General features: G+C 41.0%; 1 protein-coding gene across 1 annotated transcript; it reads right to left on the bottom strand.

The window, feature by feature from the left end:
• Nucleotides 1–808: 808 nt before the first annotated feature.
• Nucleotides 809–21,249, bottom strand: LOC105494771 (Ras related GTP binding C). The gene is made up of 7 exons (XM_011763547.2): nucleotides 20,883–21,249; nucleotides 18,350–18,553; nucleotides 17,179–17,378; nucleotides 13,827–13,941; nucleotides 13,064–13,206; nucleotides 7,451–7,599; nucleotides 809–2,326 (listed from the first exon to the last, which is right to left on the bottom strand). The coding sequence occupies exons 1-7, from the start codon at nucleotides 21,117–21,119 to the stop codon at nucleotides 2,175–2,177; spliced, it is 1,200 nt and encodes a 399-aa protein (XP_011761849.1). The 5' UTR covers nucleotides 21,120–21,249; the 3' UTR covers nucleotides 809–2,174.
• Between the last annotated feature and the right edge of the window lie 21 nt (nucleotides 21,250–21,270).

The following is a 21,270-nucleotide window of genomic DNA, read 5'->3' as shown; positions in this document are numbered from 1 at the left end:
ACCCTTAGTGCACCCTTGACAGTGCCAGTTCACACCTGCTGCTCAGGCATCCTTACTAGTGGCATCCCTTCCACTCTAAACAGTATCTGGAATTTAAGTTATACAGTCCTCCTAGCTATAGCCTCAACACGGCTCCTTATCCCTCTGCACCTGTTTCCAAAATCTGAAAAAGGAGACAGGATTAGATAGTTTCACAAGAGTTTTTTCAAGCTGTTTCTGTGATTTCCATTTCGGAATTACAACAGCTTCTAAAGTAGTCCAATTATGAAATGTAAAGATCTTTCAATCTGTCTTCCTCCCACTGATAAATTAATGTCTATTTTTCTCTGATTAGACCCAACCTAACTAAATGTTTGTATAGACAAACAATGATTTAACAGATATTTAAGAGTCCATGAGCATGTCAGCTACTGGAGGAAAACGGAAAACAAGCTGGAATTGGTAGAATTGTTTAAGTGTGTGTTACTTCACTCATCTCCTCACTCCTTCCTAGCTTGGATAAAGTGCATTACTGATGCCAGGACCAGGATACTGCCCACCATGTGTGAGATTTGCAGATATGAAACGCCCAACCAAAAACATGTTCACCTGAGCTTAGATTTACTACCCTAAAGCAGAAATGGGCCAGGGGAGATACCTGAACACAAGGCCATGAAATTCCCACATCGGGATAGAACTTGAAGCTCTGACACATAAGAAAACGTTAACCACATGAAGCAGCAAAAGAAATGGATGAAAATATGGCAAAGTGGGACAACCCAATGTTCTGCCACCACCCTCTCATACCTCAAGCAAGGAGAAAAACTGATTTTGGAGTAAATACATTTATTGATACCCATTTCATATATAGTTCAATGAAATAATCTATAAATATAAAAAGCATTTTTCTTTTGGATATCACCATGGTCCATGTAAATACTCAACAGTCAGAATCATCTGCAGGAAGCACTCCAAGTCACACTGTTAGGTTTACAGACCTGAATATACATATTGCATTAAACAGTGGCACTTATGTACTCAAGTGGTCCAGTGGCTTTGGAAAATATGACTACTGGGCATGTGGAATAGAAATAATGTGTTAGGTTTAAATCAATGGAAAGGGTATCAACCATCAACAAAAGCAACAATTATGAATTAATATCCTAGGCAAAGAAAGTACCACAGTTGACACTTGGTGTCAGAATACTGGAGACAAAGTATGTAAAACAATGCCTGTTGCAGCACCACGTGCTCACTCCAACTCCCAGTGGACAGTCCCCCAGTGCCTTAGGGTCACTTGTGGTCAACAAAATGCAATGAAGAAGCTCGATAGCTTAGAATAAAAGGTCTGTAAAAGCTGATATCAAGATTAAAGTAAGCTAAACAATTCAGTGACATAATGAGTTTCTCCCCTAGAAGGGGACTGTGGGAAAAACTTTTAATTCCCTTTGTTACACTGAGCATGATCATTTATCTAATGCAGAAGAAAGAACCCAGATATCTGGTACCCAGAACATAGGTGCAAAAATTTTCTTCCATTTCGAAGTTTTTTCAACACTTCCGAGGGAACTAATGCAACCACTGTTGAGCCTTGCTCTCCACCTGATGCAGCAGAAAATTTCCTCTCATTTCTTCAATACAGGAATGTCTTGCTGCAGACTATGTGTCTTCTGAGTTAGCAAGCAAATGCATTTAAAAGGTCTTAGTTGTGCAATGTCCAAAACTGAAATCTGAGAGGCAGTGTTAGAACTTAAGCAAGGCAGGATTTTTAGAGTCTACTCAAATGAAAGCCTAAGTGAAGCATATAAAAATTCAGTCTTTTCTATTATTTTCAACTGGAATTGATGGCAACATTCCCTGGTAAGGATGGGTAACTGGTGTCATATAACTCCAGGTCCAAAATATCCCAACTACGTAAAGTGGACCCAAAAGAGGAGAAATACACACTTGAGTTCTGTGGTCTCCAGAAAAATTTTTTTTTTTTTTTTTTTGCCATTTTCAAAAAAGAAATAGTAGCTTCAGTTGTACACCACCAGTTGAAGGGGTTTTCATCCAAATGAGAAACTCTACCCCTTGTCTCTAGTGGAACAGGCACCAGATTCCCACAAGCGGCAGCTCTCATGTCCTGTAGCACGTGGCATCCGACCCTGGAGTGAAGAGTAAGCTGGCACAGAGCCCCGACGCTGGGATTCAGACTAGATGGCGTTTCGTGGTGTGCCATTGTGTGTCAGCGCTTTCAGACTGGAGGCACTAGTCTGGTGACCACAGCTCCTGTGAGAAGTCACACCCACCTCAAAAACCTCATGAATAGCTTTTCGGAAACAGTGGAAGTTGTAGTCTATTAAACCTGCAGGAAGGAAAAAGAAAAGAACGCCTCCTGAATTGTCAATTGTGAAATTTTATATTTGGGTTTGCAGCCAAAAATAACTCAGATAAACACTGGTTGGAAATTCTTAAGCCTCCAAACTAGATAGCAATCTTTTCAATCATAAGAACAGCTGGTCATCACATATATCCACCATCATAACATTCTGCTAGACAACAAATGCAATTAGACCACTACCTTGGCCAAATTAATACCTCTGGCATCCAAGTTTCAAATCACTCAATTCACATTCAAGAAAAGTAAAATATTCAAATACACTGTGTGGCCTGCTTGAACATAGTGTGATCTTTCAGTAATTTATATTTGATTTGATGAAAGTCATTACTTATTGAACAGCACGATAGAGGGTACAATATGTCAAAGGAAACAGCAGATATGGTCCATGCCTTCCAGACAGGATATGCTAGCTGGGGCATAAAGCCAAACTACAAGAAACAAACCAAAACAATCTGGTGTCAAATTGACTACAACTGTGAAGGAAATCCAAAGGAAAAGCCAAGTGCAGGGCAAAGTAATCAACTGAAAACTTCAGGGACAAGAAAGAACTTTGGGAACACAGACACGATTTAATTAGGCAGAAAGGGGGAACAAAATCACAAGAAAACTGCAGGCACCTGGCAATGAGAGCACAGCACAGGCGGAAGACAGGAAAAAAAACGGTCTGACTGGAGAGTGGGACATCAGAGAACTCCTGGTAGGAAATACTAAGAATCAGGTCTGAATAAGTAGGTTACAACCAAATTAAGGTGGACTTTCAGCCTCAGAAAAGAAACAAACTATAAAAGACAAGTTTTGATCAATTCAACTACATTAAAATTTATTTCTGTGCCAAATGTAAAACAGACAATCAAGGAAATTTGAACACTGGCCAGATAGTTGATGATATCATTTAATCACTGTTAATTTTGTCGTTTATTGTTTTAAAAACCACTACCTTTTAGAGATACCTACTGAAACCTGTAGAGACAAAATGATTTCATGTCAGGCCTTTGCTTCAAAATAATCTAGTAGGGAAAGTGGTATAAATATGAAACACAATTAGCTATAATTTTGATAACTACTGAATCTGGGCAAATGATTAAAAGGCTTTTATTATACTGTTTTCTCTACTTTTTTACATATTTGACAGTTTCCACAATAAAATAAAAAAGCTTAATAATCTATAATAACTGAGAAGCTGTCCAGGAAACATGATTGAAGTGTGTCCGTGGATGAGGGCTGAACCAAGGAGCTGAATGCATAGAGATTCCTTGTGCTGTCCTACCTTTGTGTACACCTGAAAATTCCCATAAACAAAAGTTAATTTTTTTTTTTTTTTAGAGATAGGGTCTCACTTTGACACCCAGGCTGGAGTGCAGTGGTGCAACCATACCCCACTGTAACCTCAAACTCCTGTGCTCAAGTAATCCTCATGCCTCAGCCTCCTGAGTAGATGGGACTACAGGTGCGAGCCACCACACCCAACTAACTTTTTAATTTTTTGGTAGAGGCAGAGTCTTGCTATCTTGCCCAAGCTGGTCTGGAACTCCTGAGCTCAAGCGTCCTCCCACCTCAGCCTTCCAAAGCACTGAGATTACAGGTGTGAGTCACCACACCCGGTCTAAAAAAAAATTTTTTTAAGATTAAAATGGTTAGGAGCAGGCCACAAGTGATGCACACATGTAATCCCAGCTACTTGAGAGGCTGAGGTGTGAAGACTGCTTGAGCTCAGGAGTTCAAGACCAGCCTGAGCAACACAGCAGGACTCCCATCTCAAAATAAAAACACAAATAAAAAAATAAACTAACATAGAGAAAAATAAGGAACTGCTAACAATCAGTGCAAAAAAAGATAAATATACATTGAATAGGTAAAATGTGAAAGAAGAAACCTGAATAGCCATGAAAAGGTACTTGCCATGAAAAGACACTTGCTCTAACCAGTAATTTAAAAAGTAAAAATGAGAATCAAATAAGATACCCTTTCACACCTACCAGATTGATAATAATTAAACAGTCTGACAATACCAAGCGTTACTAAGGATAAGAAGCGATAAGAACTTCCATAGACCAGTGCCAGCCAAGGGTAAAAATGGTAAAGTCACTTTGGAGAGCTGTTTGGCAATATCTTTATTAGTCAAAGACATATGTACTCTTATAAATTCCACTCCTAAATGCATACCCTAGAGAAATTCTCCACATGTGCAAAGGCAAACTTGTTCATGAGCATTTATTACAGATTTGTAATTTTTAAAATAATCCAAATGTCCAGCAACAAGAAAATAAAATGTGGTATAGTCAACCCATAGAATACTATACGGCAGTGAAAAGGAATGAACTAGAACTATGTGTCATCAATTTGAACATATCTCAAAAACCACCTGAACGAAAAGAATCAAGCAAATTGCAGAAGACTACTTATATTTTTATATCATTCATACAATACTCTATTGTTTACGGATAGACATGAAGTAAAAAAATAATAGGAAAAATAAAATACATATAGCTCAAAGGAAGGGATTTCAATTGAGAAAAATACACAGAAGACTTCAACTGGCCAGGCCATTGGCTCTCATCTGTAATCCCAGCACTTTGGGAGACTGAGGGAAAAGGATTGCTTGAGGCAACGAGTTCAAGACCAGTCTGGGCAACATAGAGAGATCCTATCTCTAAAAAAATTTTTTTTAATTAGCCAGCATGGTAGCATGAGCCTATACTCCCAGCTACTCAGGAGGCTGAGGTGGGAGGATCTCTTCAGCCCAGGAGTTTGAGGCTACAGTGAATTATGATCATGTGGGGGCAATGGAGTGAGATTCTGTCTCCAAAAAAAAAAAAAGGTTTTAATTGTATTTGTTATTTTAGTTCTTAAGTTGAAAGGTGCATATACATGTTTTGTTTTACCCAAAAGTTTGTGTACATCTGAACTATCCCATTAAAAACTCAGGTATAAGAGGGAGGACTTGTTGCAGTAAATAACAGAGCTACTGTAGATCCTTGAGTAGTTAAATAATATAAATTTTCTGAAAACTAGTCTGTCTTTGGGATAAAAGATGATACATACTACCCCCTCCACATATATGTCAACTACATGAATATTATCAAGTAAGAGACTACTGCAGCACCACTGGCCTGAAGCAATGAGAACCTGGAGTGGAATCACTGACAGTGACAATGGAAAGGAAACCCAAGAAACAGTTCCAAGAAACAAATGATCAGATTTGGTGAAAATTCAATATAAACAACACAGAAGAATAGAAAAAAGAGATCACAAAATCTCCTCTGTGAAGCAATCTGCAAGCGCCCCTTCAGCAATCACACCACACAATTACCTAACTACAAGATATCTACGCTCGGACAGGAGAAACTCGCGTGACCACTGACAGAAGTATGACAGCCAAGAAAGTCACAAAGCAGGAGAAATACTCGTCAACCAATGATTGACATGACGTTGAAGGTAACATTCACAATATTTAAGAAAGAACGTCTTACTAATAGCTCCAAACATGGGACAAGAGCATGAGCCAAAGTCATAGCTGGAGATGTGAATTTTTCAATCACATAGAGAAGATTAACTGAAGCCATGTATTTGATGAGCTGACCTAGAAAATAAGCAAGCAGAAAGACCTGGCTCTGACAAACAGGACTGAGGGAAAAAAAAAAACAGCCAGAAGAAACAGGAGAGGTGGTCGGGAAAACAAACACACAAAATATCCCAAGAATTCAGCTTCAGAGAAGCAAAGAGAGAAGAAAGTTTTCAGAAAGGAGGGAGTGACAAGATCACATGCTTAGAAGGATGAAAAGGCTGCAGAGTAAGAAAAGGCCACTGAATGCAGCAAGGAGGTAACCTGGTAACTTCTAAAAGTCTAGTTTCTACCATCAGAGTGAACAGGCAACATATAGAATGGGAGAATATTTTTACAATCTATCCATCTGACAAAGGGCTAATATCCAGAATCTACAAGGAACTTAAACAAATTTACAAGAAAAAAAACAGCCCCATTAAAAACTGGGCGAAGGATATGAACAGCCACTTCTCTAAAGAAGACACTTATGCAGCCAACAAATATATGAAAAAAAGCCCATCATCACTGGTCATTAGAGAAATCCAAATCAAAACCACCATGAGATACCATCTCACGCCAGTTAGAATGGCGATTATTAAAAAATCACAAAACAACAGATGCTGGAGAGGATGTGGAGAAATAGGAATGCTTTTACACTGTTGGTAGCAGTGTAAATTATTTCAACCATTGTGGAAGACACAATGTGGCAATTCCTCAAGGATCTAGAACCAGAAATACCATTTGACCCAGCAATCCCAAAGAATTATAAACCATCCTACTATAAAGACACATGCACATGTACGTTTATTGCAGCACTCTTCACAATAGCAAAGACTTGGAACCAACCCAAATGCCCATCAACGATAAACTGGATAAAGAAAATGTGGCACATATACACCATGGAATATTATGCAGCCACAAAAAAGGATGAGTTCATGTCCTTTGCAGGGACATGGATGAAGCTGGAAACCATCATTCTCAGCAAACTAATACAGGAACAAAAAAACCAAATACTGCATGTTCTCACTCATAAGTGGGGAGCTGAACAATGAGAACACATGGACATAGCAAGGAGGACATCACACACCAGGGCCTGTCAGCGGGTGGGTGGCTGGGGGAGGGATAACATTAGGAGAAATACCTAACGTAGATGACGGGTCAATGAGTGCAGCAAACCACCATGGCATGTATACACCTATGTAGCAAACCCGTGCATTCTGCACATGTATCCCAGAACTTAAACTATGAACAATAAAAGTCTAGTTTCAGTAGACTTGTTCAGATGGAAGCCAAACTGCATTCAGTTAAACAGGTAATGAAAGCATCTGAAGGCAGAAAGGCTAGATTTAAAATGAAAGATCAAAAAAAGAAAAGAGAAAATCTGATCTATATATGGAAGGGAAGGGACAAAAGCAGTTTGAGCTTTTTTTTTTCTAATAGCTATTTGTCTAACACTGCAATTATTATTTTCTCTTGTTTTCAAGAACCTGAAAAGTTATGGCAAATAAATTAACATAAAAAACAGCTTTTTAAAATGCTATTACCTTTTCGTTCAAAGCTTTCTTCCCTTAGAATGCAGACCAGTGCCAAAAATTTAGTCACCTCCTTTAAATAAAGGACAGTTGTATTATTCAGCTTGATAATTGCCATAGATTCTTTGTCATAAGCACTTCCACTTCCATCTTCCTTTAACCTATTTTAAAAGAAAGTACTATTCATTACAGGTTTCCCATCTAGGCATATGCCACATTTACTTTGCACAATGACATCCGCCAGTTTCCCAAATGTCTCTGGGAAATAATACTGGCTTAAATATACTGGGAGTGTTGTTAAGGTATAGTGTTCCTAAACACAGAATCTCAGGGATTCCTATTAAAAACAACAACTCCATACACATCCTTTAATATAGATAATCAGACATTTGGAGAAAAAGGTGCAAACATATGTATATCTTAACCAGGGAAATGACAACACTACCAACATCTCACTAAGTGGAGCTACTCACCCCCTACACTGTGTTCCGTAAACCCAGCTGAGGTGTCTCCTCTCTTCACTGCCCTCAGGTCACAGGGCCCCTCTGGGACCTGCCACCTCACTTAGATGAGCTCCTTCAAGGCACATTCTATATGCCAGGTCAATCACATTTTCACAGAAAACATATTTTTTGCTTCCTCACAAAAGCAAGAAAATACTTAAGACTAAACAAGAAGAGTCTCAGCTAGAGACTAGTAGGGACTATGTTGAAATTAACAACTTTTAAAAAAAGATATGGACTCAGAGTCTTTTCTGATGTACTTGCCTATAAAAATCTAAAGGTTATCTAGCTATTGTTAGGAATTAAGAGTTGTCAAAAAAGCTTTTTTAAAAGTATTTGCCTTCAAAAACAAAAAAGGTGAGGGAAATAACACTAAAAAGAAAATGTCGGCTGGGCACAATGGCTCATGCCTGTAATCCCAGCACTCTGGGAGGTTGAGGTGGGCCGATCATCTGAGGTCAGGAGTTCAAGACTTGCCTGGCCAACATGGTGAAATCCCATCTCTACTAAAAAATACAAAAAAAAAAAAAAAAAAAAAATCCATTAGCCAGGCATGGTGGCGCACACCTGTAGTCCCAGCGACTCGGGAGGCTAAGGCAGGAGAATCACTTGAACCCAAGAGGCAGAGGTTGCAGTGAGCCGAGACTGTGCCACTGCACTCCAACCTGGGCAACAAGAGTGAAACTTTTTCTTTGATAGCAAAACAATGTATCTTTTTTCTCCTATTTTCACTTTTCTATATTTTCCATGCAGTTTTTAATGAATAGGGGTGAGGCTTATTTTTTAAACTATTCCAAGCCTCACAATTTATGTTCTCATATGGTAGCATGAGCATAATGTCAAACAAAATTTGGGGTCTGCATGGTGGGTCATGCCTGTAATCCCAGCACTTTGAGAGGCTGAGGTGGGAGGAACACTTGAGCTTTGGAGTTCGAGACCAGCCTGGGCAACACAAGAACACACATACACACACACACAATTTTAAGGTGACAGAAATAACACTAAAACAGTTGTTAGTAGTTGACCTGAATACTGGCTCTTTACTCCTATTTTCATTTCTCTATATTTTCAGTGTATTTTTTTTTTTTCACGAAGTGGGGGCTTATTTTTACTATTCTGAACCTTGCAGTTAACCTTCTTATACATTTCTTTGATCCTCACAACAACTCTGAGGACACAAATTATTACTATAGCCCTATTTAACCACATTATGTCCTTTCTGCAACAAGCAAAAGTAAACTACATAAATACAAAGAAGACTACGCCCATTGAAAAGATACAGAGGCCAGGCACATGGCGTACGCCTGTAATCCCAACACTTTGGGAGGCCAAGGAGGATCACTTTGGCCCTGGAGTTCAAAACCAGTCTGGGCAACAAAGTGAGACTCCATCTCTACAAGAATATCCAAAAGTTAGCCAGGTATGGCGGCACACGCCTGTGCTCCCGGCTACACAGGAGGCTGGAGGACAGCTTGAGCCCAGGAGGTCGAGGCTGCAGTGAGCTGTGTTCACACTACTGCACTCCAGCTTGGGCAACAGAGTGAGACCCTATCTCAAAAAAAAAAAAAAGGGTAGGAACTGAAGTTCATTAAAAATAAAGTGATCTCCTGGCAAAGTCAGGACTCAAACTTAGGGTTTTTAACTCAATTCCATGCAGTTTCCAGTACCTTAACTAATATAAAGTTAATTTGGGAAGGCAGAGTGGAGGGGAAATTAAGTGTCATTTGCTTTTAAGAGTATAGAAGAAAACAACTTCCTTCTAATTGGAGAAGAGGAAGTTGTAAGTGCTACATGTTCTCAGCTTATAGTTAAGATGTCCCATGCAGATCTTTTTCTGTGCCACATGGAAAGTGAGAACAAGAACTAACTCTGACAACAGGTTCCAACACAGACAACCCTGAAGATGATTCCCTAAACCAGTACCCACAGCCAGCAACTGTAAGAAACTATAAAGTTCCTAATGTCAAGCCAGCATACGATCTTGAATCACACACTAACACGAGAAAGAAATAAGAAAGGCACATTCTATTCAAAGTCTGGAGATTAGCGCGACTTGATTTGGCTGTGATTAATAAAATTAAGAATAAAAATATGTTAATGACCATAAAATGCTTACTCAGAATCTGTAAAGCAAAAGATCTGCTTTCTACATTTATCTGTTTTAAGTTTTTAAGACTATTAGGAAAATATGCTTATCTGAATCTTAGTCAAAATAATGCCAAGGCAGGCCAAGAGTGGTGGCTCATGCCTATAATCCCAGCATTTTGGGAGACCAAGGCGGAATACCGCTTGAGGCCAGGAGTTCAATACCAGCCTGGGCAACACTATGAGACCCTGTCTCTACAAAATATTAAACTTAAAAAAAAAAAAAACAAGGCCAGGTGCAAGGGTTCACACTTGTAATCCCAGCACTTTGGGAGACCGAGGCAGGAGATTCACTTGAGTCCCGGAATTCAAGACCAGCCTGGGCAACATAGTGAGACCCCATCTCTACAAAAATCAAAAATCAGCCAGGCATGATGGCACACGCCTGTAGTCAGGAGGATCACTTGAGCCTGGGAGGCGGAGGCTGCAATGAGCCGTGATTGTGCCACTACAATTCAGCCTTAGTGACAGACCATGTCTCAAAAAAAAAAAAAAAAAGTTAGCTGGGTATGGTGTGGTGTGTGGCTCTAGTCCCAGCTACTCAGGAGGCTGAGGTGCGAGGATCACTTGAGTCCAGGAGGTAGAGGCTGCAGTGACCTGTGGCTGGACTGCAGTGATGTAATCATAGCTCATTGCAGCCTGGAACTCCTGGGATCAAGCAATTCCCCTGCCTCATCCTCCTGCTTAATCCCCCAAGTTTAGCTAGGACTACAGGTGCACACTACCACACCCAGCTAATATAATGTACTTTATTATGTATAAGGTATTTTAAAAAGTATTGGCTGGGAGCAGTGGCTCATGCCTATAATCCCAGCACTTTGGGAGGCTGAGGCAGGTGGATCACCTGAGGCCAGGAGTTCGAGACCAGCCTGGCCAACACGGTAAAACCCCGTCTCTACTAAAAATACAAAATCATCCGGGCGTGGTGGTGCACCCTGTAATCCCAGCTACTCGGGAGGCTGAGGCAGGAGAACTGCTTGAATCTGGGAGGCAGAGGTTGCAGTGAGCCGAGATCGCACCGCTGCACTCCAGCCTGGATGACAAGAGCGAGACTGTCTCAAAAAAATAAATAAAATAAATAAAATGTATCTAACACTGAAAATAAATTTCACAGCTAAATTTGATTTTTATATTATAAAAAAGTTGGTTTACGAAATTTTGATTTGTTTTAAATAAAAACCAAACGTTCTACTCATCCATTTTTTAAATCAGAAATGGGAAATATGAAACTTTCCTAAAAAATATAATAAACGGACAATGCCTCATTTTCATTATGTAAAGAATTAAAACAAGCCGGGCACGGTGGCTCACGCCAGTAATCCCAGCGCTTTGGGAGGCCAAGGCAGGTGGATCATGAGGTCAGGAGTTCAAGACCAGCCTGGCCAACATGGTGAAACCCATCTCTACCAAAAATATAAAAAATTAGCCAGGTGTGGTGGCAGGCACCTATAATTCCAGCTACTCAGGAAGCTGACGCAGGAGAATCGTTTGAACCCAGGAGGAGGAGATTGCAGTGCGCTGAGATCTCACCATTACACTCCATCCTGGGCAACAGAGCAAGACTCTGTTTCTCTCAAAAAAAAAAAAAAAAAAAAAAGGGCCGGGTACAGTGGCTCACGCCTGTAATCCCAGCACTTTGGGAGGCCAAGGTGGGCGGATCACAAGGTCAGGAGATAAGAGACTATCCTGGTTAACATGGTGAAATCCCGTCTCTACTAAAAATATAAAAAATTAGCTGGGCATTGTGGCGGGCACCTGTAGTCCCAGCTACTCAGGAGGCTGAGGCAGGAGAATGGTGTGAACCTGGGAGGCAGAGCTTGCAGTGAGCTGATACCGCGCCACCACACTCCAGCCTGGGCAACAGAGCAAGACTCCATCTCATAAATAAATAACAAAAGAGAGCATATAATCACAAAAGTTAAAGGAATAGATGGACAGATATAGAATAGGTAAGACAAATGTACTCTCCTACTCAGAGGCAGCTGGAGAAGGACACGGAAAAATTAGGCAAAAGACCAAACTGAAGGGCAGAGTCAGAGGTGAAAGAGACATTTAGACTAGATGGAGCAGAGAGAAGACACAGGTAGTAGAAAGTAAAGATAATGCTAAAGCATCTGAAAAGCAACTTGAGAGTGCCGATGTTAACATACCAGGGGAATCTAGGAAGTCAGAGAGTGCACAGAATGTTGTTAGCTCTTTTTTTTTTTTTTTTGGTAAGGCTGGGGTCTGTGTTGCCCAGACTGGTCTCCAACTCCCGGCCTCAAGTGATCCTCTCACGCCAGCCTTTCAAACATCTGGGATTATGGGCACAAGCCACCACACCTGGCCATTATCAGCTTTTGAAAAGCCAGTAATTCTCCAAAGTTTTCACTAGTCCTCTGGCCTATCCTACAAAATCACTTGCTGGCTGGCTTTCATAAATTTCTATATAGAGTTTGGCAAATTTACATAAAGGAAGAGCTCAAATTTTAGAGATTTATTTTGGAAACTTGTATATATGGGTCAGATTTTTAAAAGTTCTTCCAGCATCCAAAATTCTAATTACTTTCTTTGCTCTCTGAAATATTAAGAATCCCTAATTCCACAAAGCCTGAGGTTAAATCAGGAACCAGAACTTACTTTGTTATTCACACCATTTTAAATAAATTAATCTAGCTTTTCAATCTAGCTAAGTTCCAGTAGTGAGAAGACACCGTGCAACCCTCCCCCATTCCCACAACAGTGGGAGAAACTTGCAGTGATAAACAAGTCCAGTTCTAGTCATGCTTTCCAACTTTTCTTAGCCATTCTCTGAAGAAGTAAGACCCAGCAGCCCACTTCCAGAAAAATCATGCTCCAAGTTAAAGCACTATGGTCAGAACAATCCCAGTTCATGTAGTACTACTTGCCAGAGGCCTCAGAAATTAGTCTTCCGGACAAATCAAGTTAATAGTTTTCTGCCTGTCTGAGATATTGCAGGAATATGTATATAACTTACCCATATATACAAGAAACATCAATTACAACATCGATCATGTCACAGCAAAGTTCGTAAGACTGCATATCCACAGGGGAACTGTCTGTTGCAATGTAGATTTTGCTGACAACATCAAAGAGAAAAGCTTTTTCAATACCTGAATTCTTGGAAAAACAAATGGGAAACTGTTCAGTATTTTTTAAGAATCACAATTTACAATGGATTAAAGATCTTGAATTACTGAATAACATCCAAGGCCATTTTTAATTCTATAACCCATACCAAAAAACAAATAGCACTTGCTTGAGAGACACTTCTATTATCCAAAGAATGAAAGTGGAATTATTTCTCTACTCTGATTTACTGACATAATTTCATGAGTCAAATGTTCTTCTTCTTCCTCTTTACTCAAATGAATTATTTTCTAAGACATCATAAAAAATTTAACAAAAATCTCTAAAAATCAAGCAATGCTACATTTTCAATAATCCTCTTATTAATATAACCCATCTCTGATTTGAATCACCTTGCTATCAAGAAAGGCATTATGTGGGAATTTACAAAGCATAAAAGAATTACACTTTGACATCAACATCTATTTAAGAATTCAGAAAATAACTTGAGTAATACTTTATGTTATTTATTTTACATGTCAAGCAAGTCATTAATCTTTGTACTTGATTCAGATTAATTCAAGACTTTTTTGGAAAATTTGAAAACACAAATATATTCACAAAAATGGAATCAGAAGCTGCAGTGAATTAAATATAAATGGCTCACTTACTGATATAAAGATATTTAATAGGTTTTCCAAGGTCGGCAGTTGTGGAATGAGTTTCTGTACCACCTTACTAAAGGCTTCAAATATTGAATGGTCATAGATACTAGTCAGATAAAAGCTGAAAAACACAACACAGCTTGATTAATTTGAAAAATACCTTATGTTCTGTGACAACTATTATAATACATAAGATTTTAAGTTTCTTAACATTTGATTTCAGTAAGTTCAATAAAGCCTCTTTATCTTGTCTACCATGCCCATTACTCAAGATGACAAATACACTTTCCCACCTGGCTTCATCTCTCTACTGGATTTACACAGAGGGCAACTGAAGTAGTACTGACAAAAGGATTTTCAGGTACATAAACTCCAGTATTCACTGAAGTCTTTGCAATCTGATCCAAAAAGCTTTTTTTAAGCACATAACTGAGACCAAAAATAAGATTAAAAACCGAGAAAGCTAGAAGAGTTATGTGACATATATTAAATAAGAATATAATTCAGGTTTCTACTAAAACGTCACCTCAAAAAGTTCTTTCCAGACCAGCCTACCTAAAATAGCACTCCTGTACCCAATGCTTTCAACCCCTTTCCCCTAATTTGTTTTTCTTCACACCATTGGTAAGTACTTAAAACGATACTATACATTCATTTAGGTGCTTCTGAGCTATGTCACTGAAAATGTAAGTTCCAGGGGAAAGAGACTTTATCAGTCGTGCTCCTAGCAGAAAGCCCACTTCCCTGAACAGTGCTCATAAGTATCTGTTGAATAAACAAATGAGCACAACTGGTGTTTAGAATTTATGTAAAGAACCTATTAAAGAGGATGGGAGTCAGGACTCTACAGCGAATGGAGGAATCTACAGGAGTCTGGAGGCCTAAAAGGACTTACGGTGGAAAAGTAACACATGTAGATTCAATAAAACATGTATTTGAGAGGGAAGCCTTTAACAATTTAAACACTGTCGACAATTCTACCTGCTTTATAGCTCAATTCTACCTGCTTTATAATCTTCATTATATAGTCGCATCCACCACACATTTATACGTATATATATTACAACATCAGAGACACAGAACTGTGTATACTACTTTATAGATAATTTAAAGATACTTTCAGCTGGGCGCGGTGGCTCATGCCTGTAATCTCAGCACTTTGGGAGGCCGAGGCCGGCGGATCACTTGAGGTTGGAAGTTCGAGATCAGCCGGACCAACATGGAGAAACCCCGTCTCTAGTAAAAATACAAAAAATTAGCCGGGCGTGGTGGCGCATGCCTGTAATCCCAGTTACTTGGGAGGCTGAGGCAGGAGAATTCCTTGAACCAGGGAGGCAGAGGTTGTGGTGAGCCGAGATAGCACCATTGCACTCCCGCCTGGGCAACAAGAGCGAAACTCCATCTCAAAAAAAAAAAAAATTCCTTTCAAGGAGCTGACCTAAGAACGTAATCTAGCAAGACAGGGGTCTAATCTAGATGTAAGAGCACTAGAACAGGTAAGGCCAAGATGACCCTATAGGTCCTAGGGAGAAAGGAATATTTTAGTGTTTCCTGTAGGCCAAAAGGCGAGCAAAGTAAGAATGTCCTACACCTTTGAGGCTTGAGGTAGATGGGGACAGGGAGAACCTGCAAGTCACAGGGCATTTTAGTAAGCTGAGTTTCTAGAAACTGGAAATGAAAAGGAGCTTCATCCATAGGACTGCTAGTACTAACTAAAAGCCTTTTTTTTTTTTTTTTTTGAGGCAGAGTCTTGCTCTGTCGCCCAGGCTGGAATCCAGTGGCGCGATCTTGGTTCACTGCAACCTCCACCTCCTGGGTTCAAGCGATTCTCCTCCCTCAGACTCTCCAGTAGCTGGGATAACAGGCACACATCACAATGCCCAGCTAATTTTTTGTATTTTTAGTAGAGACGGGGTTTCACCATGTTGGCCAGGCTGGTCTCAAACTCCCGGCCTCAAGTGATCCACCTGCCTCAGCCTCCCAAAGTGCTGGGATTATAGGCATGAGCCACTGTGCCTGGCCTAAATAAAAGCCTGATGCAACTCTACTGAAGTTAACAAGGTCTAGGACCCTACATGGTACTGAGGAAAGGAATGGCATGTACCACTGAGGTGGGATGCCCTGGAAAGGAACACAGACAAGGAGTAAAGAGAATCAGAAGGATCCCCCATGGAGCACTGGGGAACACAGGACAAGAACAGCTCAAAATCCAGGTAAAAACTATTAGCAGTGGATTCCCAGAAAAATAAGATGGAATTTTTATGGAGAACCACTTTCATTTTCTCCTACAAACACTGCTGAATTTTTATTTTTTTAACCATGAATTACTTTCAAATTTTTTAGAAATTTAATCCAGGCAAACTAGAGGTCAATGAGACTTTTCTACATGGTTTCCTAGAAGAATAACTGAAAGATCAAGGAGCCTGAGACCCAGGGAATATTAAAGGAAGGGATAGCGGTTAGCTTGAGCCCATAAGGAAGTCACAACAATAGAAGAGGGACAGAGAAATAACTTGCTATCTCTCTCCCCTGCTCCCCCTTTAAGCTACTTCTATCATCAAGAGAACATTTTCTTGGGTACTTTTTAATACTCATTTCTACCTATATCACCAAATAAAATAAGATGTACAAAAATATTCCTCATACACTTGTAGAATGCATATACAACAAATCAATCCTATCTAGTAGGTATTATTTAATGATTTGTAATAGTAGTTACAAACCAATAGTCCTCTAAATTTAATAGCAGCCTTATGCACATTTATAAGATAAACCCACCTAAGCCAAACTTTAGAGATTCATAAAAGTATAAAGTGTTTTAAAAGCTAAGATATATTAGAGTCAGTCCAGCGGGGAGGTGGAAGGCAGCCAGCAGGAAAAAAAAAAATGAAAAATAAAGAGTCAGTCCAGATTTGAAAGTGCACTCTCTTTATAAGGCTATTCCTACTAAGAAAGATACTGTCTAACACTCAAGCTAAAGACTTCTACAACAAATGTGACAGTTTCACTTCACTGATGCAAGGCGGGGAGAAGTAATGAAACCAAGAGGAAGGAGTCCCAAAGCAGATTTATGCCATGAAGAAACAGCCTGACTCCAGTCTCTTGAGATGCATTTGGAAAAGCACCAGTGGAAACACTTCACATGACTTCAATCTCCAGGAAAATGCAAAAAGTGGGTAAAGTAATTTCTCAATATCAGGCTCCCCAGACAGCTTGGAATTCAACAAAGAGATCAAAAACATAAAAGATGTGGCAAAGGGCACACAGGTAGCAGAAACCTATGGTGTTTGTAATGACAGAGATGGGAATACATTTATACATTGTTCAGGGCTCTCATATCAAACACACATGTTGTTACCTAAGATGGAGTTTTTCTAGCCCAGCATCTGCAAGGTCATCATTGGCCCTTTGATGAATATCCCTCTGTGTTTCTATTTTGTGATCATCAGACAGACCATCAACTTTGTGAATAAAAACCTCAAAATTCATGTCTGGGTTAACTTTGTAGGCTTTAGAAACAGTAATGTGAAGTCTTGTTAAAGCCTCCATGTAGTCATCCTGTAAGTCAGAACAAAATATTTTTTTAAAAGAAATCTTACAAAAGTCAAGTAATGAGTTAAAGCCTCAAACCACCTCTTTCCCCAACCACAGAAAAATACTACCCTAATTATCATCCATATTCAAACATTCAAATATATTAACTATACTACTAAATAACTCTTCAATTGTCTCAACATAAAAAAATTCAATTACCAAGTTAATGCTTGTAATTTTTAATACTAATTTAAGAAAGGAAAAAGGAAATGAACATTTCTTTCCAACATAATTTTTTAAGTAATCCCAGCTCTGCCATTTATTCAGTGTGTCACTCTAAGCAAGTTGATTAAACTCTGATCTCAGTTTACTCATCTGTAAGATCAGAATTACAATACCTAACCATATTGTGAAGATTAAATTAATTAGATCCTGTATGTGAAGGCACCCTCTGTACAGCCTATCACTCAGAAAGCATTCTTAACTAATGCTTAAGCTTATAAAAAGTAAGCTTCTTAAAGGATAGGGACTTGCCCCATTCATCTCACTGACTGCCACATGCTAGGCCCTCCATAAATGCTTGATGAGCTAAGCTCAGTTCTGACAATTAAGTAAACTATTCACTCTAATACCTACTGACTCAGTTCTCATATTCTTCTTTATGTTATGAGATGGGATCTTTTCAGGGAATGACGCCACTATTATAAAATATAGCAACATCTACCATTAACCAATAAAAGTGGAAAGCCAATGTTAGCTGCTCATGAACTAGGACTCAAGGATGTAAACCACATTTCCTAATCATCTGATACTCTGTACCTGCACAATGGCATGTCTGCTCCCAAAGCACCTCTGCAACTGCATCTCTTACACTGTTAGGGAATCTACTGCCAAAGAAATAAGCTGCAAGCACATGACAAAGAAGATAAACAACTTTCCTTTGTTTCTACATCTTTTTCCCACCAGGGAAGAGAAGTAAACACATTACTAACTACCTGTGCGTCAATGACGTATATCAATGCTCCTGTTCCCCTGAAGATCATCTCATAGTCAAAGGTTGGGTCAAAAAAGTCCATTTGCCCAGGAAAATCCCATATCTGGAAATTCACAAAGGAGCTATTGGAAATGTCATCCTTATAAATCTTGTTGGTACTTTCCAAAAACAGGGTCTCGTTGGGTGACATCTTATGAAACACCACCTGTTAAAAGAAAACGGGCAATTTTATGACTATTAAACTTCAGACTTTAAATTTAAAATTCCACCCTGGTTTAACATTTAAACATCTGATCCCATAGCAAAAAAAAAATTTGAAAAGTAGAAACTGAAGGGTGAATCCATTGGTATTCACTATCCCTTTATTTTCGACAAAAGAAGACACCAAATTAATTTCAATTAAATCTATTTTGGAGCTGAATCTTTTCTATGTTCTATGCACTGTACTCAGTTCTAACAGCAGGAATCTTTATCACCTCCATTAGCTTTTCTGGGAGAAAGTTAACGTTAATTCTGTCAAAATCTGCTTTAAGATTGTGAAAGCCTTACAGCTAAAGCTTAAGAAGTCTGTTTTATTCAAACATTACTTAAATGCCTACCTCAGGCTCTGAGGAGTAATTTAAAAAGTGAAACAGACTGGACTCTGCCCTCACTGACTTTGCAGTCTAAGAAGGGCAGTGACTATACCAAGAAGAAAGTGAAAACGTCCAGCGGGAGGCCACGGGGACTGACAGGGAAAAGATAGCTCCCATGAGAAAAGAAACATAAAGGCATTTGTTAAGAATCACAATAATCGGCCCAGTTTGGTGGTTCACACCTGTAATCCCAGCACTTTAGGAGGCCGAGGCGGGCGGATCACTTGAGGTCAGAAGTTCGAGACCAGCCTGACCAACGTGGTGAAACCCCATCTCCACTAAATATACCCAAAGTAGTCGGGGGTGGTGGTGCAAGCCTGTAGTCCCAGCTACTCGGGAAGCTGAGGCAGGAGAACCGCTTGAACCCAGGAGGTGGAGGTTGCAGTGAGTGGAAATCACACCACTGCCCTCCAGCCTGGGCAACGAGCAAGACTCCATAACAAAAAAATAAAAAATAAAAAATTCACAATAATCACAACCTACACAGTCCTAACATAAAACTACTTTGCCTCTAACTTACTTTCTAGAAGAGAAAAATGAACAACTACTCTCAAGGTTTTCTCAGTAACAAATGTGAATAACTAAAATTAGTTTGCTAAAAACCTACAGTCAACGTACCCAAGTTTTGCTGTAGAGGTGAAAATCAAGGTAAATAAAACACAGTACTCCAAGAAATCTGGAAGAACGCTGCTCTTTAAAAAGATCCCATCTACAAAATATCACAGATTCAGAAAGAAAGAAAGAAAAATCACAGATTTATTGCGGATAGGCCTTTGCAACAGAGTGGAGAGGTGAAAAGACCAGATGCCTGCTGATACTAGTTTCATTACCAGCTCACTCCGCGTGTAATGGGTTTGGCTGATGCTGGAAGTCAATCTTGCCTTTATTTAACCCTTACTAAACAGTGTAGGCCGGCATGGTGGCTCACGCCTGTGATCCCAGCACTTTGGGAGGCTGAGGACGATCACTTGAGGTCAGCAGTTCGAGACGACCCTGGCCAACATGGTGAAACCCCGTCTCTACTAAAAATACAATAATTAGCAGGGTGTGGTGGCGCGCGCCTGAAATCCCAGCTACTCGGGAGGCTGAGGCCGGGATAACCGCTTGAACCCAGGAGGTGGAGGTTGCACTTAACCGAGATTGCGCCACTGCATTCTCCAGCCTGGGCGACGAAGCGAGACTCCGTCTCAAAAACATAAACAAACAAACGTGTACAGCCCTTCATTTGTTCACGAAAGCCCAAAAGTGAAAACAAGCAAACTAGGTCTGCAAAATATTCTCAAAGTGTCAGATTTTTATAAACACACCCCTACAGAGGGTAATATCACCAGTAATTACATTCACCAGGCCACAACTACTGAAATGGGTGCAATCTCACTACCCAACTCCCAGTGATGTTACAGCGAAGTCTCTCCTTCACATCAGTAGCGAGAATTACAACGCCCAGTGTCTTAGTCACAACTCTTTCTGACGCTGCTCCCTGGGGCTCTGCTGGGAATCCCTGCACACTCAGGTCACCTGAAGTGAGAGCAAATCAAAACGGGCCAGGGGAGGGAGTCCACGAAGTTCTCCAAGTGAGAACTGGAGAGTGCGTCTCAGTTTCGTAAATGACACAGGAGCTGGGTCCCAGGGGGCGGAGGTCTTGGGCGGTGCCACCGGGCACCTGCCTCCCTGCAGCCAGTTTCGCCTTCAGCGCTCCACTTGGCCTCAGCTGACTTGGGCGTGGACGCAGAGGTCGGGGTCCCCGCACCGGCCGCGCCTGTGCGCTCGCAAGAGTGGAAGAGAAAGTGCGGAGGGACGGAGCGCAGGCGGCCCCGGCCGCCGCCCTCCCGGGCGTCCCCGCTACCGGCCACCTGAGCTCCGGAGAGGGGGCGGGGGACAGGGCGCAGCCCCGCTCACCTTCTGGATGGAGGACTTGCCGCTGCGCCGGAGTCCCATGAGCAGAATCCTCGGCTTAGAGCTGTCAGCGCCCCCCGGGCCACAGCCTCCGCCTGCCCCTGCCCCAACCCCGCCGCCCGCCGCCGCCGCCTCCTCTTCCTCCTCCTCCACGCCGTAGCCGAAGTCCTTTGGAAACGAATCGGCCGCGCCGTAACTGCCGGCGAGGGGCGTCTCCTCCGCCCCGTACTGCAGGGACATGGTGCTGGAGCCGCCGCCGCCCGCGCCCTGACAGGCCAGGCCAGGCCGAGCCAGGCCGCCGCCTCCCCAGTCCGCCTCCGCCGCCGCCGCCGCCGCCACCGCCGCCGCCCCCGGCAGCCGCCACCGTCCGGCCCGCCCCCCAGAGCCTGGC

This window comes from Macaca nemestrina, chromosome 1, assembly GCF_043159975.1.
Source record: "Macaca nemestrina isolate mMacNem1 chromosome 1, mMacNem.hap1, whole genome shotgun sequence".
In the NCBI taxonomy this organism is placed as follows: Eukaryota; Metazoa; Chordata; class Mammalia; order Primates; family Cercopithecidae; genus Macaca; species Macaca nemestrina.
This window is presented reverse-complemented; position numbering and strand designations above follow the sequence as displayed.